Raw genomic sequence first — 18989 nt, forward strand, 5'->3', positions numbered from 1 at the left:
GGGGAATAACGAGGTAGGCTCTGCTGTAGCGGACGTAAAGTGACTGATTTTCTTCACTAAAATATTTTACCCGCGGAATTCTTCAGTTATTTGTTGTTTTTTATAAGCTTTATAAATTTTGCGAAAAATATATATTTTTTAAAACTATGCAGTACTGTATCTGAAGCTGTCTGAAAATTTAGCAATTTATAGCTATGTCCTTATACACGCTAGTATACAGTTACAATAAACGTATAATGTTATGTTTCACGAATGGCCTGATGCAAAAAGTGAGTACGCCCGTCCCATTTGGCTCAATAACAAAAGCGGAAATGATGTAGCCGGTATACATACGCCGCGCGCCTTCCCTCACATTTACAACATGGCGCCACTGTTGGTGTCGCTGAAATGCGGCTTACATGTTCACAGGAGAAAACTGGCAATTGTTCTTCAAAAGACGAGCTCGTATCACGTTTGGAGTAAAAGTCAGGGTGAAAATGGGGCTAAGCACACGCGCCAAAGTTCTTATCTGGTAAGTTAACGAGGAGGTGATGAGTTGGAGAGGACAAGGTGCTTTTTGGGGTGACAGTCACCACGCAAGGACAGAGCTGGAATAAGTTGTCAATGTCCTCTTTTGTTACATTCGAATGAAACTAACGATTGACATCTTATTGAGTACAAGCATGTATTTGTACGCTGCCGCTCTCATGCAAATTGGAAGTACAAAGACTGCTAGCTAGGCGCTAATTTGGAACTTCAGTAGTAGAGACGTTTTCAGTCAAGAACTAAATAGTAATATTTACATTTGCGCCCCATTGCAGTGAATCTAAGCTATATGTTGGATTGTTTTTTTCTGTGACAGCTGAATGGCAGAAATAACCGGCTGCACAATACTGTACATATCTTGAGTTTGGTAACTCATATAAACTTGTCATGGGTCTTGCGTCACGTGTTGAAACCTACAGACGAGTCGGTAAATGTTTGATAAGCGTGTTTGTCCCACCCGTAGGCTGGGTGGGGGGTTATTGACACTTTTTTTCTGCTGATGTCATTGTCAGTGAACGACATAGCTCCACGGTCAGAGGTATAAAAAGTCTGACACGATTCAAAAGTGAAAGTTGAATACATTGTTTCAGTTTTGATTTGACAGAAAGTTTCGAAATGATGCAAGGGGATTTGCTAAATGCCAAAATGCCCTCAATGTACTCGTTCCAATTTGAGTAATCTGATTTTTAGTATATTCCAATCCCAATTTTAGGATTATACATTGGAGCATAAAACCGCCGATTGTGTTATCTGTAATCTGAACCAATTTAAAATGTTTAGCCAGGACTGTATTTTTCAGAGTATGTACTGGGGCTGCTGGATATTGGAAAAAACTGACATTGTGACTTTTTTTGGGGGGGGTGATATACATTGCGATATTAAAACTGCATTTTTTTTCAGAAAGATGACTTGAATAGCTCTGTGGGGGAAGACTTTGGTTGACTGACCATGACCATAATACCATTTAATCCATTTTAAAGGCAAATTTATACAGGACGCGTGTGTGGTACAGATCTGCCAGTGCCAAGATATTGCGGCGGACCCAATCCGTTTCCATTCTATCATACTGTTCAAATTATACAGGCTGCATATCACTACGGATTGAATGTGGACAAGCTTTGCTTTGCCGGTGCCCACCGGATGGTTTGGGCTATTTTCTGTTTTTGTCGGACTTACATTCGTCAAAATGGGCAGACCCAGGCCTGGAGTCAACAGGCCAGGTGCTTATTCACGGTTTAAAAACCAGCGAACATGGACGATGAATGATTCATTATGGAGTCGGAAAGTCACAAAGTGATTTAAGACACAGCAGATCCTTTTTATAAGGAAAACTTTAAAAAGGAAAATGGGAAAATTGTTCAGTCAAATCAAGTCCACCTCTCTCTCTGCTTCTCTGTAGAGCACAGACTCCGTGTGTGTGTCGTTGTTTTTAATGCCACATTTATTGTGCACGATCATGCAAGAGCTCATGATGGGACAGAGCTGCCGGATCACAGTTGTGCACAGGCGGTTTATTTTATCCTATCTTGACGTACTGCGTAGCACGCAGTCAACAAGGAGCTTGACGGATCCGTACCACACACACGTCCGGTATAATTTAGCCTTAAGGGGGCTCGTCTGTGAATGATGAAGATTGCTGTTTATAAAAAAGACCCAGGAGGCCCTGTCTCTTCACAATATAGATAATATATATAGAGAGGCTGTGCAATATACTGTAGAGAGGCTGTGCGGAGCATGGAGCTGCTTGGTGCTTTTATGAGGCAAAACAAATGTTTGCATATTCAAAAAAAAAAATAATAATAATAATACAAATACAATCGCACGTATTTATTTGTCCACTAATCATGAATGGCTTATAAGTGCACTCAATTTACCGTTTTTGGAATGTGGGATTACCTAGAAAAATCACACAGGAAGGCCAGAGCTTCAGTAGGAACCACTGACCTAAGAATTGTGAGGCAGATGTGGTTACATGTTTAACAAGACTTAGCTTTAGAACAAATGCATGAAAACGATATAGCAAAAATACATGAAAGAAACATAAGTAGAAATATTTGTGTTTCAGCTGTGTAGCCTGCCATACTCACGGACAAGCACATGGAATACTAAGACAATCGAAAGCAGTCGGCACATTTTGGAGGCAGCAAAAGTAAGTAGACATGAGAGGAAACTTATTTCAAAGTGCTTTGAATGTTTATGGTTCATGCGTAATGTAACGCTAAGCATTTCACAGAATTTGCAGGTGACAGACAAACGAACGTGTTGGCACGGGAATGCGGGAGGAAATCTTTCTGCAGACCCCAAAAATGTGGTGAGAAGATGTCCCTGATCCTATCACAATTTGCTTATGATTTGTTTTTTTTAATACAGCGCGACTAACAAATTGGTCTTTTCGGTATACTTTATATGCGCCTGTTGTCCTGCAATTGCTTCGGCGGGGTTATCAGGTATCACAAAATGTGGCCAAAAGAGGTTGCTTTCTCCGATTTTGTGCCGCAAAGTCCAGCTAGTGTAGGGGTGGGAGTGAGGAATGCCTAAAATGTGGCCCTGAGGGAGATGCTTCTCGATAGGCACTTTTTAACGAAGCCCCGCTGGAGTGGAGCTGGAAACAAGGTGTACCGAAAATATGACGGAGCGATACCGCTCTCTCTCGTACACATCCACAAAGCCTTGCTGGCATGTTGTGGACATAGGAAACTTAACAAAGTAGCATCCGTTTTCCACAGTGTAGCAAATAGAGGTAATTTATTGACAATTGGCACTTGAGTGGGGTGTCGTGTGAGCAGTCAGCATACACACACTGGGAATATATTATATTATTCAAAATGTCTGTCATTTTAAGCTTAGAATCATTGGCTGATGTCTAATATTTCGTTAAAAAAAAAAAAAAAAAAAATTACAAATTACGTCACAATGAAAAAAATGGTGTCTGCAAAAAAGTCACGGACATCTACCTCATAACTATCGTTTAACTGTCATTTTTTGGGCACTGTCACATTTTCTCCGATATGTTAGATGATAAATAATCCATCCAAACAAAGAAAAATTGAAAGAAAAAAAAAGGTTTAAAAGGGTAAATATATGAAAAAGAACATGTCAACCACTCCTTGATGTCTGCGATTTCTGCATCGCGACCCTTGTTATATTACCATGTTTCACCCATAAAATCCCCCCAAAATCGGGCTGTGGCCATTCACATCTGTGTCTTGACACTCGATGATACATGCTACATGGAGTTTTTGGATCGAAACAAGGTAAATACGCGATAATATCTCGTTAAAATTATGGCGTCTTTCATTTTGCTCTCGCGTGCTCTCACCTACGGTTAGGGTTTTGCTGTTTAAATTTTTTTTTTTTTTCAAAACGCCCTCCTGTTCAAAAATTTTCTTCCCCCGGAAAAGAAATTTTAAGCTTTCCAAAGATGTATCACACATGCATATCGGACAATTTTGAAATTTGGCCAAATTGGGGGTCTCAGATTGGAACTTCAAGTCACCCGAGTGTTTCCGCCATATATATATGTATATATATATATATATATGTATATATATATATATATATATATATATATATATATATATATTAGGGCTGTGAAACGATTAAAATTTTTAATCGAGTTAATTACAGCTTAAAAATGAATCGTAATTAATCGCAATTAATCGCAATTCAAACTATAAAATATGCCATATTTTTCTGTAAATTATATATATATTCTGTAAAATAAATTGTTGGAATGGAAAGATAAGACACAAGATGGATATATACATTCAACATACGGTACATAAAGACTGTAGTGGGCATTTCACTCTACTGTCATTTAAATCTGTCTATGCTGTCCTCACTCCGAAGCGTCTACTTTTTCCAAAGCTAGACAGCTAGTGAACGACGCCTTAATAATTAGACTTCTTCCTTTTTCATCTGATTTATTAATAAAATGGCCTCAAACCATTGTCCTCTTTAGACCGTCGTAAAACTACAAAAAGTACACAAGCACTGCATTAGCAACAATGTTAGCTTAGCACGCTATACAGGTTCACTACACATGAACAAAAAGCGTCTCATACCAAAAATATTACATTTCGCTTACTAACATAATATGTACATTCTTTACAACAACCATACTTACGGAGAAATCTTGTCCAAGGATCATATAAGCACAACATTATCAGCCCGAGACGTCGTGCAGCCATAATGAACTGGCAAGAAAACAAAAAAAACATGTCGCAAAGTGACCACAAGAGTTCGCTGTTGGACAGCACAAAAAAGCCTTGCTGTAAAACTTACCAAAAGGCAGAATACTTTCTGAGCGGGACATGTGCGTTAATTGCGTCAAATATTTTAACGTGATTAATTTAAAAAATTAATTACCGCGCGTTAACGCGATAATTTTGACAGCCCTAATATATATATCTATATATATCTATATATATATAGTATAATATGTGTGTATGTACATATACTGTATATATAAATAAGTGTATATAAAACCCTGTGTGCAGAAATATGTTTTTAGAACATGTTTATTCTTAAACAAGATACTTATAACAAGAATAGAAAATAGACAATGCACTAAGGGTGTAAAAGTTGAGCCACGAAGTAGCGAGGGATCATTGTATATATTTTTTACATTGAACCAGGCCTTACCTGAGCCATGTGTGTGCCACAGACAGGTCCACAATTGCAGTAAATATAAATCTTCTTTTTTTACAGTGTAATATATTGCTTGATTGAATTTGATCAAAGGCAGATGTTCAGAACAAGGTCATTAATTTACTGCCATACAGCAACACTGTAATGCGGAGCTTCCATATTGAATGGATTAGCGGAATTAGTGCATCAACTTTGGCCCGTAGAGGGTCCCTGTGGCAGGTGTGAGCTGCAGTGCTGGGAAATAGACATGCTGGCAGGAGTGGGTGCCCTACTATCAGATGAGATGACAGTCCAGGTGTCTCTTGGACTGGGCAGCTCTGCTTGGTGATTGTCTAGAGAATCCTCAAGGGACCCCATGTTGACATTAAATATTCCATGCGAATAAGTCTAAGAGCTTGGCAGCGTTTGCACGAGTTGACATCAAGTGTTTTATTCAAGGAAAAACAAAGTGTGTAATAAAACCAATATTAAGATGAGTCAAACTTGAAGGTTGTTTGACTTTGCAGGTTCCACTGTACTGTCTTTTGAACTCATAAAGTGAATTAAAAAAAAAAAAAAAAAACAGTGCCTCTTATGTAGTATAAAGCGAAAGCTATTTGTTGTCTGACTAAATGAGAGAATTTTGTCTTTCTCCACAGCTTAAAGAAGTGAACACGGCTTCGATCCTGTCTGCCATGATTGCTTACGTGTGGCCAAAGGACAGACCTGACCTACGTGCCCGTGTTGCCATCTCTCTAGGCCTGTTAGCTGCAGCCAAGGTACTGTCCAAGACAAAAAAGGTGCAAAATGTGAATTTGTATTACATTCAAAATGTAAATTTGTGTCACATTTTGTGCCTTTACACAAAAAGCACGTAGCAAAACAAATGGGCATGATAAATACCACTTTGTCCTCGAAAGGACCCTTGATTGGGTTGAACATTGGCACTTAGTATTTGATAAGTCTATCAAAATTGAACTAAAAACTTACCCCTCCTACAAAATTAAAAACCCTGTTAAATCATTTTCTTACTATATACAGTACATTGAATATATTTGAAGATAATTGCTAAAATATGCAAAGACTGAGAAAAATCTCTTACTGCACTGCTGTACAATATAAAAGGAATGTACACTTTCCAGTCATTGATTTTACTGCAACTGTTTTCAGGCATCTTTGGCTTTGTGGCAACTGAAATAGTTCTAGTCTTTATAATAGTGTTGTTTTCAGCAAATTTGTCTGTGCTTGAATATTGTAAACCTTACAAATTGTACATGTACTGGTTATGTCAAGTCAGTGAATGTTTTGATCAGATAAAACGTTTTTATGATATTCAATTATGCGCTGGCTCATAAAGGTTGAATCGTATTGCTGAGCTCTAGAATCTCCCACCACAGGACGTTACAGAAAAAGGTTGCGTTTGGAAATAAAAGCTTTAAAGTGAGAAATTCAAGGCTGGAGCTGAAGTGCTATCACTCACGCACACACATGTCCTGGCAGCATCTGTCTTACTTCTCTGTGCGCAAAAATAAAAACTTGGAGATGGAGGTATTTATTGTTTTAGTTTTGCCATGGCCATGCATTTTTCATCTATGAAACTATGTAAGGGGAAGTATTAAATGTGCTATTGATCTGGAATTCATTTTTTTCACAGAATACACATTTTTGCTTTTTATTCTCACCTGTGCAATTTATCCTTGAAAGTAGACCAAACATTATTGACCTAAATGGGTAATACATATATTTATGTAGCCATTTGAAAAGCATCTTCATTATTCCTTGAGCTGCAGTGTTCTTCTTACTGCTTTCTATTACCTTCATCTTGTTGATGTAGAAATTACCTATAATAAAAATCTGTCTATGGCTGTAGAAATGCACTCAAAGCCATGTTGTCATTTTAACAAGATAAAGATGTCCAAATAAAGGAGTACTTGCTCCAGCACGGTGTAAAAGAATCACACATTTACGGCTGCCAAATATGCCCATTCTCGAACCATGGCTCCCCCTAGTGTATGTGTTAAAGACGTGGCATCATTCAACCTTTTTATTGATTTCCTGCTTTGATGTCAATTCCTCCAACTTGCAAACTTTAAATGGAAGCATCATCTGCTTGTGGAAGTCATTTTTCAATCAGCTGAATAATGAGAAATTGAATGAGCAGGACTTTTGTCTTATTTGCGTAATGAAAAATTCTTTTTATGTTTTCTACTGAGAACCTTCATTAAAAAGTTGGTTTCATGTACCTAAAACTGTACAGTTGTAGACTACAGTTAAGTCAGGAAGCTGTGATAAAATATTATTTTTGAAGATGAGTCATCCTTTTGTCTTCATTGTTACTTACAACATGCCTAAAACAACCTCAAGTTGAATTGCGATTTGCAATTAATCATTTAATTAATCATCCTATTAAACAATTATATAAATAATCATTAGTTGCAGCCCCATTCAAGGCAGTGCTTACATCTTTGAACCTTATAGGTTAGGAGGTTAAATAAGTGTTCATAAACCCTGTGATATACTGCTCATGCTAGTAAATCGCCTTTCTGAGAGAAAGCCAATATTTCTTTTGGTGAATTATAAATGTAAAAAATTAGGGCTGTCAAACGATTAAAATTTTTAATGGAGTTAATTACAGCTGAAAAATTAATTAATCGCAATTAATCTCAATTCAAACCATCTATAGAATATGCCATATTTTTTTCTGTAAATTATTGTTGGAATGGAAAGATAAGACACAAGATGGATATATACATTCAACATACGGTACATAAGGACTGTATTTGTTTATTATAACAATAAATCAACAAGATGGCATTAACATTATTAACATTCTGTTAAAGCGATCCATGGATAGAAAGACTTGTAGTTCTTAAAAGAAAAATGTTAGTACAAGTTATAGAAATTTTATATTAAAACCCCTCTTAATGTTTTCGTTTTAATAAAATTTGTAAAAATTTCAATCAAAAAATAAACTAGTAGCCTGCCATTGTTGATGTCAATAATTACTTACACAATGCTCATGGGTGCTTAAGCCTAGAAAATCAGTCGCACCCAAGCGGCAGCAGAGAGCAGCAAAACTCCATAAAACACAACAAGTGAGCGTTTCACTGTACTGTCATTTAAATCTGTCTGAGCGGGGCATCTGCGTTAATTGCGTCAAATATTTTCACGTGATTAATTAAAAAAATTAATTAACGCCCATTAACGCGATAATTTTGACAGCCCTAATAAAAATAGTTGCCCTCATTGCACCTGAAATATGCATGCGTAGTTGATTTCCTTTCAATTCTATTCAAATGTATTAGGCCGAATTTGATGAGTGAAAATCCAAGGAACAAGACAGAAAGGAAAGCGTCTGGCTTGTTGCACCGGTCTCCTCTCACTGCCCTAATGTGTCGCAAAGTCCCCAGGTTGACTCACACAGCTGTCCCTCTCTTTTAATTAGCCCTAATGCTCAATTCACTTCCATTAGCCGGAAATACCAGCCATCATAACAACATCAGTAGAGGCAGCCAGGCAGAATTCAACAAGCATGGACAGACTGTAAAACTTCCATGTGCATCATAGAAAATATGGCCACGTTTACACGACAACGATCTGAAGCAAAAAAGCTAACGTAGCGTTTTTGTTGTAAAAAATCAGTGCTCTCAAATGACAGATTTTTGTGGGGAAATATGCATGCACACAGAGCTGAAAAAGCGCGTGACATGTCCGATTTGATGATGTAGTATGCATGCCCAGTGTGTTGTTGGCAGCACCACTAAAACCTGATTCTGGCTTGTAACCCTTCTGCTCCGCTATTTTTTTCCCTGCATGTCATGGAAGTGCTGAAATGTTCTTTTCTGCTCAAAATGACTGTGTGTGTGATGACTGTGATGACCTTAGGTACAGTGGGGAGAACAAGTATTTGATACACTCACAATGGGAAAACCCATTGGCAGTGTATCAAATACTTGTTCTCCCCACTGTAATGATCGACTTAAGTCCTTGGAGGTGTTAACCGCTGCAAGGGAAAGTAAATTTACGTGAATCATGTTATGAACTGGCTTGTGATTGTGACAGCATCAGTATATTCGTCCCCTTCACTGGCAAAGTTATGTTGGAGATTAACTGCCACCTATTGACAGACAGGCGCCGCCAAAACAAATTTTAGCATTTTCAATCGTTTAGATGGCGTGGACCGTCATCAAGATTTCCACTTTGTAAGGAATTTTCAGAATTTTGTGGTCAAAGCCCCACAAAACGTTGTCTTTTTGTAAACGATATGGACATCTGTAAAAGATTTTTTATTTTTCCTCTTTTACCTATTGCTTTGGTCATAAACATAAGACTTCCTCAGTGGAACCTGCTATAAGAATGGAACAGTAATTGATTAACCTTTTATAGCCAAATGACTATTTTTGGTCAGTCAAAAAAAGATTAACTGGAAGGCTGGCAGGATTGATCATTGAGCTCCTTCAACGGCATCCAATGAATTAATTGTGTGCCCCTTCAAGGGTGAAAGAGAAATTTTGAGAGGTGTATCAAATAAGTTGAATTACATTATATATTGAGGTCTAGTGCTAAATCAAAGCCAAAAGTATTGTAATCTGGAAAAAAGAAACGATTGGACAATATCTAAAAGTGATGCTTGTTTTTCTTCTCAAATCTTTTAAAGTTACACTAGGTAACTTTTCAGCCTTTATGAAATATTTTTATAATATTTGTGAAGATATGTCGACTGACGACTACTTGAATTACACCTCTTTTATATCTTGAAAGGGTCTGTAACGCTTTCCCCGGCATTAATTAACTTTGAGGAGGGTGGCAGGAAACCTGACACACAGAAAAAAAACCTACAAATGTGCTGACTGGTATATGACATACGTCATCTCCCCTTTTCCCCATTCATTATAAAGACGGAAATCGACGTGAATGCAAAAGTTTTGTCCGAGGAAGGAAAAAAAAAAGGGAGGCTACCAGGATAAAAGGATACTGAAGAATAAACATTGGTGGCGCTTTCATTGCTGGTGTGACGCCCCCCCACCCCCTTCATTCGAACTCGTAAGGTGGTAGGTCATAAGCTATTGTTAAGCCACAACTGGATTCATTACCTCATTGCTCTGTATCCTTCACACAGCCCCTGGAAACAGAATTGTTTAATCCATCTGCAGGCGACTGGGATATCGTGATTTTACGACACAGTGTGGGTGTGCGCTGGTCCTCGTGGGAAACGCAATCTGCCTTAAGGAAAAATACTAACGCTTTTGTCCATCGGCGTCGGTAAAATCGACCAAAACTGTAAAGTTACCTAGTGTTGCGTTAAGACCTAAAAAAAAATGTTTTATTTTTTTTTATATTACAAAGTTGATATTTTCAGGTTCAGATGTTACTTTTTTTGTTTCAGTTATCTTTTTACCTTAAGATTTTTTTTGTCCTTCAGATCTTATTTTTTCATATTCAATTTTTTTTTTTTTTTCTTTCAGAATTTTTTTTTTTTCCCCGTGTCATGGCCTCGACAAGAGGTGTGTTGTCTTGTGAGAGACAGTCTATCAAAATAACCCCAAATGACTTTGCCTTCAGGAAACGTGGGTACTTTGATGGATTACGACTCCACGCTCACTTCACTTTATTTTCTTCATACCTGTAGATAAAGTAATGCTAAGGAGGGCAAAAAACGATTGTAAGTCATTCTAGGCAACAACCTGGCATATTTTTTCATTTTTATTTATCTAAACTGACCAAGAGTTTTGGAAGATTCAAGAAGAAAAACCAGAAAAATGTCAGTATCAATTTTTTTTTTTTTTTTTTTGCCAATCGTTTCTTTATTTCCGATAACAATACTTTTGGCCTTGATTTAGCACCATATTCAGGCAGCTGAGATATAACTTGTGGTACTACAGTGTATATAATGGAGCTGATGTTTCAATATATTTGATTATCACATTTTCTGCTTGATTTGATTCCGTTAGTTATTGTGGCCTTCTTGTGGTTATAAGGTTCACTATTCTATATTGCCTATGGCCCATCGTCAGCACTCCATTTCTGTAGGTTCTGTTTTGTCCATTGTCTTGTCCTTTTTGAGATTTACAATAATATTTGTCATAGATGATGGGCTTGCCTCATTTCAAGTGGTTTAACCTAATAATATAAAATACGACTTAGGACTACCTACATGTTGAGGGTTGTTGTTTGAAATGTTTTCTTCTCTCCCTTCTCTGCATTCCCAGATCACCAATGTGACAGTGCCCTTCATGTTTAAGTATGCAGTGGACGAGCTTAACCAGATGTCGGGACACATGCTGAACCTGAACGATGCGGCAAGCACTGTGGCTACCATGGCAACGGCCATGCTGATTGGCTGTGAGTTCCAGACTTGTGTTGCACTAGCAGGTGCCGTGCTCATCACAGGGGACTATGAGACTGCCTATTATCTCCAGGCTGACCTTTGTCGACACACTCACATCAATGCTGTGCCACAAACCCTGACTCATTCCTCATTTTATTTACATTACATGTTTTCGTATTTTTAAGTTCTCTCATATTAATCCGCACGTGCTGTACGCACTGACAACTTTTCAACACGTTTCCTCTCAAGGTGAACAGGGAGATATTCATATTTTATTCATATTTTTTCTAAAGCAGACATAGGCATTTTGATTTACCTTAGGTTGGCTTTGTGACAATGGTGCTTCATACTCCGCATTTCCTTTATAGTCTTCTTTTCTTTGAATAATCCGAGGTGAAGTGGAGGTCTCGGGTCATTTCTGAGTATTATTTTTTTTTGAAGGTGTGTATGAAAAGCATAAATACATGGAGAAAATAGTGGCATGACAACTACTGCAAGTCTCTCCACACTTGAGTGAGATCAGCTTTGATACACTCAGCCCTGTAGCCACTTATTTTAATGAGCCCACTTAGGTCTTGCTCAGTGCTTGGTGAATAATTGGTGCACATGAACAGGATTCCAGACAGGATGAATTAGGATGACAAGGAAAAATGTACGGGACCCTCGTCTACACTGGAATTGTGTTTTGTGCACCCTTCATGCAATGCTCCGGGCTCGTTTTTGTGGCAGGGTGTGTAATTTGGCTGAAATGGTGGCCAGTCTTCACCCTACATTGTCAGATGCGGACACATTGTTCATTTGATGAGCATTCCTATTTAACGCCACATTACTGGCCCACGAAGACCAGCAGACAGCAATTACCACCTTTCTCTGATCCTGCAGGACAAGCCATGTATTGTGAAATCACCTCAAGAACAGAAGATGCCATTCAAATTTAGATTTATGTATATCTGAGACAATGAGTCTGGCCTAGACATCTTATTTTGTAATTCTTCTGCATTATATCATTCATTGCAGTTGATTGTGAAAGATATAAAATCAATTGGAACTCTGATGGTTGGCATTTAAATCATCATGTTTCAGTGTCATTGATGGCGGTGGATATCCAGTCCATTTTGAGTGGGAGGGTTGTCAGCGATCATCCGATCCAATGAGCCAATAAGTTTAAAATGGTAAAGCCGCTAGAACCCTTCAAGGGTTGTTGATCTGTTTCCTTAGTTTCGGTGTTGCAAGTGGATAATTTGACACTGTGTTTTATATTGCAAATGACTAAAAAAATTATTTGAGTTTATTTATTTATATATTGCCAAAAAGGATATCTAGCAACCAGTTATTCAATAGATAGATTAGATCAGTGTAAAAGAGTTCGTAGAGTTTTTGAGAGTTGTTTCTATGTGTAGTTATTACCTTTTACTTGGGAGCTGACAGCACAAGTAGCAGGAGAGAAAAATGTTTATTTTAAACAGGTTTTGCACTTTATTTGTATTACTTTTAACATTTTTTACAACTTGTTTTGAGCATTGAGATTTTGTTCTTGAACGATATCACTTAGCCCTAGTTCAATGTAAAAACAGTTCATTTTAAAGCTACTGTGGTTCAATAAAAGAAAAAAAATTGTTTAATTTGTTTGGTATAGATACCACAAACATAGATGAATATATTTAGACAAAGCCCAACCCTGTTTCAATTTTAAATCTCACTGCTTTGCTATGTTTTGCTTTGTCTCAGATGGTTTGTCAAGGGCCTGTGCAGCTTTCTTCAACGAGATGCGGAACATGGTGTTCGGCAAGGTGGCCCAGAGCTCTATCCGTCGTATCGCCAAGAACGTCTTTCTCCACTTGCACAATCTGGATCTGGGCTTCCATCTTAGCCGCCAGACGGGAGCACTATCCAAGGCCATCGACCGTGGCACCCGAGGCATCTCATTTGTCCTCAGTGCCCTCATCTTCAATCTGGGCCCCACGTTCTTTGAGATGGGACTTGTTAGTGCTATTCTGGTAAGATTTGTTTTAGGGTGTTTCTTATTGCTTGATAAGGCAAATACAGTGGTACCTCGGCATACGATTGCTTCGACACACGATCTTTTGGATGCCCGACATAAAATTTGACTCGCCATTTGTTTCTACATTCGACTACATGCTCGAAATATGACGATTTATGACCGCCGCAGTTTTTTTGTTTTCCCGCAAGACGGACACACGGCAGATTTTCTTGTGAGAGAAATCAAGGTTGTTTCCAAGAAGGTCAGTGCAGGTGGTGAAATAAGGAAAAATGTGACGTTTAGCATTGAAATAGATATGGAAACGATAGAGCAATATGAGCGTGGTGTGCGCATCCGTGAACTGGCTCGACAATACAGCCGTAGAATGTCTACGATCTCAACGGTCCTCCTCCGACCTCCATTGGCCAGTCTTTATAAGTTGACAATTGTGGTAACGTCGCCAAAGAAATCGCCAGCTCCGTCAGGTTTTTAATCATTTATTTCAGAACTTGAGCAACACAACATTACACACCTACTGTCCGCCGCAGTTGACGCCAACAACACGAGCACATTAAAAGAGAAGGTAAAATCTCTACCGCACCTATCTTTACTGTCACGTCAGCCATGCGGTGCGTTCAGGTAGAGCACGCAAAACACATCCGCCACATTAGAACCCGATTTGTTACATTATGACAGGAATTATTTTTATTATTATATTATTATTACTATTTTTATTTAAAATTTGTTTTGCTATGTGTAATTGCCATTTGTAATAGCACCAAAGGTATTTATTAAGGATTTAGTGTAGGTCTTCAGGCTGTGGAACAAATTATTGGAATTATAATGTACGACCATTTCGACTTACAAACAAGATCCTGGAAGGAATTCATTTCGTATGTAGCGGTACCACTGTACTATGAAAAGCTACTTTTAGTATAAATTCTTTTTGCGGACATGTTGTATTCCCAGCACCTAGCACCTTATATCACATTGCCACACTTCGCAGCAGATAGTCAGGATATTAATTCCTGGATGTCTCATTTTCATTAGATGGATCCTCATTTTCCTTGGGTGGGCAACCTAGAGCCCATTAGCACCATTCTTGAATCCCGAAGCTTTGTTGCAGTTTAATGTTCTCCTGTAGTGTATGCCTATGCACTTCATGTACACTCACACATACACACACACACTGAGATACTAAAAGACCTTCTCTTTGCCTTATTATCACGCCCTACCATAAAGTCAGCTTAGATGTAATGAGGACAGACTTCATTGCTCAAATAGCTAAAGCATTTGTACAATTCTTGTAGTTTCTCTTCTATTTGTAATATTCTATGTCACAGTAGAGTTGTCACAACCCCAGTGACACCAGCACTGCAGCTTGATGGTCTGATGTACTTGATTGACTTTGTTACATAGGGCTGTTAAATTGTAAATTATGAAACAATTTGTCTATACCTTTTTTTTGTCTTGTGTAGTTCTACAGGTTTGGCGGAGAATTTACAGCCATGGCCTTGGGTACATTGGGTACATACACAGCTTTCACCATTCTCATGACACAGTGGAGGTAAGTTAAAGAGTTATAGCACATCTATACTTTTGTGTGCTAATTTAGAACACTAAATTTATAGACTGACTACTGTTACCAATGCGACACAAGTAAAAGTGCTCATTTGTTTATGCACACAGGACTCGTTTCCGCATAGAAATGAACAAAGCAGACAACGAAGCAGGCAATGCAGCTATTGACTCTCTCCTTAATTACGAGACTGTTAAGGTGAGATCACATATACACGCACCTCTACACCTCAACCTTATTTTCAGTTTTTCCTCATTTTGTGCGCCGCCTCCTTGTATTTGTGTTTTTCTTCACACTTGAGTCAGGAAGCATCACAAGTAAATAAATGCTATACTAGATCTATCTATGTAATATCTGCCTAATAATGTAGCTATCTAATAATATAATATCTAATAGCTACTAGATCTATTTAGGTTGCTCGATTATGCTGTTGAAATCAATTTCACCCAGCTCGCGTCATTATTTTTTTTCTTAAATATATTTTTCTTAAACGTTTGCGAATTATCATCAAAATATAATATGGTATTAAGAAGTTCCAAATACTTTTTTCTTGTAAAAAGTGCTGTCCCGTACGGTGCGCTCCCCACTTTCTTCTCGATACTGATGTATTATTTGCTTTGCCAATTTGTTGGTGTCCATTTCTAATATTATGTGTGTGTATATATATATATTTTTTGGATAGACTAACTCATGTTTAAGACTGAGGGCTGCTATTTGCGAGCCCACAAACAGTGTTTACAAGTGGAACATGCTCCAAACAAAACGGTCTAATATTGTTTAAAAAAAAAAATTCCAAACTTCGTGATTGTTATATTTTCAGAGGCTGAAGTAGGCTTTAGTAGATATTTGCATGCACAGTTTAATTAAAACTGATCAAAAATTCAGCTTTTTTTTTTTTTTTTTTCCTGACATTTGTACTATGAGCCCTTTTGCTATTGTTGAGCGTTCATCAGAAAACACGTCCATAAAATCCAAAATGTTGATACAATCATTGTGATATTTTTAAAGCTTTAGTGGGCTTGATTAGACAAGCCCACATTTTGGTGATGATTGGTTGCTGCTCGGACATTAAGCCACATTATACACATAGCTGTTCTCAATGTATGCAACACTCATTTAAGACTGTTTAAATTACTATCACTCTTATAACATGGGGATGCTTGATTCAAGTGCTCCGAAATAGCAGCACTCAGACTGAGAATGCGACAACATTCGTTATCCGTTCAATTAAAACAAGAATTTCTTAGAAGAGCCTAATAAAATACTACTTGATAAATTTCACTATTCTAACATTACGATTATCCTGTAGAAAGAAATGTATAGGATAGTCAAAGTAATTACTGACTTAATTTATCCCCTTAGGATTTTAAATAACCTTATTTGTACAGGAAATGTCATGATTTTTTTAGCACTTGGTCTACTCTATGGATATCATTATTTTTTACTTTGCACCATTTTAAGCCTTATTCTTTTTATCTTTGTTATATTTGTACACACACAAACAAATCACCTCTCAAGCGGGCTCCAAAGGATTCTTGTTCATTGCGCTGTATATATTTGGCGACCCATGTTATTTCCTTTGCTGTTATTTTGCATCCTGTTTTCCTTTTACATTTTGTTCTGTTATTTTGTCTCATCTGTGTCAATGTGGCCGAATTTAGCATCACTCTGAGCTGTGAGTGCATATGTAATTAGATCTCCACCCACTCAAAAATCCGTTCCACTTTCACAAAGGGCTCGATGAGAAACCTGAAGATGGTGCCTTCCCCGCGCTGTTTGTATTTGTTCTTCATGTGCTATATTTTCTTCTTTCTCTACCCCCCACAGCACCCTCAGGTCCCCTGCCTTTGCCAATATTCTAATCTATGGCTTGTCCGTAGCTACACAGTCGGTAGCTATAAAAGCAAATCGCCCACTTTTCCATTGTAAAAAAAAAAACAACAACAAAAAAATAGTGCAACTAAACAAATGCAATGTTTGTCAGTTTGTGGGTAATTAGTGGGGGAGCAGAGGAGGGAGCTTGTTATTGTTATGCTAGGCCTTTATTTGCTGCGTTTAAGCAATATACTTGTAGCAGATTTGTGAGGATTCTCCCTAAAGTGATAGCTGTATGTCTTAATCAAAATTAGTGCTGCTCATGTGGATCAGCACTTAAGAGGTTTTCTGTTGGGAGATGTTAAGCCCCCATTAATGTATATCCAGAGTTTGACAGGAAAAAAAATGTATGATGTAATTCCTCTTTAATTTGCAAATTACATCTTTACTTTAGAGTTGTTACTCTTTAAGATTATTGGACTTCACTAAAGGTTTATCTCTGGCTGTCCATGGAATTTGTTCTATTACATTAGTCATTTTAATTTCAATGCTGAGGTTATGTAGATATAGACATGAAGTGCTTTAGAGGCCAGGCCAGCCAAGACCCATACTCTACTTAGAGTGGTCACAGAGTTCAAATGCACCTTTGTTGCTGGGCTGTGCTTAAGTGTATGACACCACATTCTATTCTTCCCTAACCTCCAACCCCAACCACAATTTCTCTCTATGGTTGCCCCTCAATGTACATATTCTTTTCATCATAAAACCTCGAGCTGTCTCTGAGTCATTCATATGTCCATCTGTGTTTCTCACGCCAGTACTTCAACAACGAGAACTATGAAGCCGAAAGGTATGATGGATTTCTGAAAAGCTACGAGTCATCCTCATTAAAAACCACGTCCACACTTGCAATGCTCAACTTTGGCCAGAGCGCCATCTTTAGTGTCGGTCTCACCGGAATCATGGTGCTGGCTAGCAAGGGCATTGCAGCAGGTGGGTAATACCATGGTGATTGTCATCATATTGCTACTTTCTTTATTTACATACTTTAATTGATTTATGGCACTGTTGTTCACAATGAGCAACAATATATAGCATCAAATATAAATACATATAAATACTGTATATATTGCTATGTCCTTTTTGTATATATACAGTAGTATGCAGATAACCACTCGCATTCACTCTCTACTCTTCAGTAAACTTAACATGCCTATTTCTTGAATGTCGGCAAAAATCTTAGATCTAGAAAATAACCCACGCAAGCATGGGAGAACATACAGCAAGCTAACGACTGCACTGTGCCAAAATGCAAACCCAAATCCTTTCGACAGTGTGGCTGAGGAGCTAACAGTTTGATCATCATTTTGCCTTGAAATTGAATGTTTTGTATCTCAGTTGTCATTGCTGTGGATGCTGCTCCTGCATTATATTGTTGCTATGCTGCATTTACTTTGCCATTGACATGACCCAATATCTGGCCCAATTGAATTTTGACTTAATGTAATTCCTCTTATTTTCGAAAGTCACCTACAGTGTATTGTATATGGTGGCTTGATTATGCTGTTCTGTTCAGGTATATAAGAACTTACCGTATTTTTCGGACTATAAGTCGCACCTGAGTATAGTTGCACCAGTCATAAAATGCCCAACACAGAGGAAAAAAAATATAAGTCGCACCGGAGTATACGTCGCATTTTTGGGGAAATTTTACTTAATAAAATCTAACACATAGAACATATATGTCATCTTGAAAGGCAATTTAAAATAAAAATACAATAGACAAGATGCTGAATAAGTATACAATATGCTAATGTTACATGATGCATGAACAACGAAATGCGAACGTGGCCGGTATGTTAACGTAACATAGCTATTAAGAGTTATTCAGATAATTAAAGCATAAAGAACATGCTAATAAGTTTACCAATCCATCAGTGTCACTCCAAAACACCATAATAACATGTGAAATGATTTCGTGTCAGAGTGCAGAGGCTGATGATGTAGCTATCACATGACTAGTGACTGCATGAAATTTGCTCATTTTTCAAATACACTAACTTTTTAGCAAATTAAATCCGATGACTGTTCACCGATCGTGGGGCTTACGAAGAGACCGTTAACATTTGAGT

The 18989-nt window shown here is 37.8% G+C and overlaps 1 protein-coding gene across 1 annotated transcript in view; it reads left to right on the forward strand.

Annotated features, from left to right (window-relative positions):
• The first annotated feature begins 324 nt into the window (after positions 1–324).
• Positions 325–18989, forward strand: part of abcb7 (ATP-binding cassette, sub-family B (MDR/TAP), member 7) — a 37779-nt gene continuing 19114 nt past the window's right edge. Inside the window, exons 1-9 of the mRNA XM_057850789.1 lie at positions 325–511; positions 2591–2674; positions 2759–2836; positions 5814–5933; positions 11364–11496; positions 13211–13479; positions 14942–15030; positions 15153–15240; positions 17676–17850. Coding sequence (XP_057706772.1) covers positions 362–511; positions 2591–2674; positions 2759–2836; positions 5814–5933; positions 11364–11496; positions 13211–13479; positions 14942–15030; positions 15153–15240; positions 17676–17850 — 1186 coding nt within the window. The 5' untranslated portion in view covers positions 325–361. The remainder of the gene's footprint in view (positions 512–2590; positions 2675–2758; positions 2837–5813; positions 5934–11363; positions 11497–13210; positions 13480–14941; positions 15031–15152; positions 15241–17675; positions 17851–18989) is intronic.

The sequence above is a fragment of the Corythoichthys intestinalis genome, chromosome 11 (assembly GCF_030265065.1).
Source record: "Corythoichthys intestinalis isolate RoL2023-P3 chromosome 11, ASM3026506v1, whole genome shotgun sequence".
NCBI classification, from domain to species: Eukaryota; Metazoa; Chordata; class Actinopteri; order Syngnathiformes; family Syngnathidae; genus Corythoichthys; species Corythoichthys intestinalis.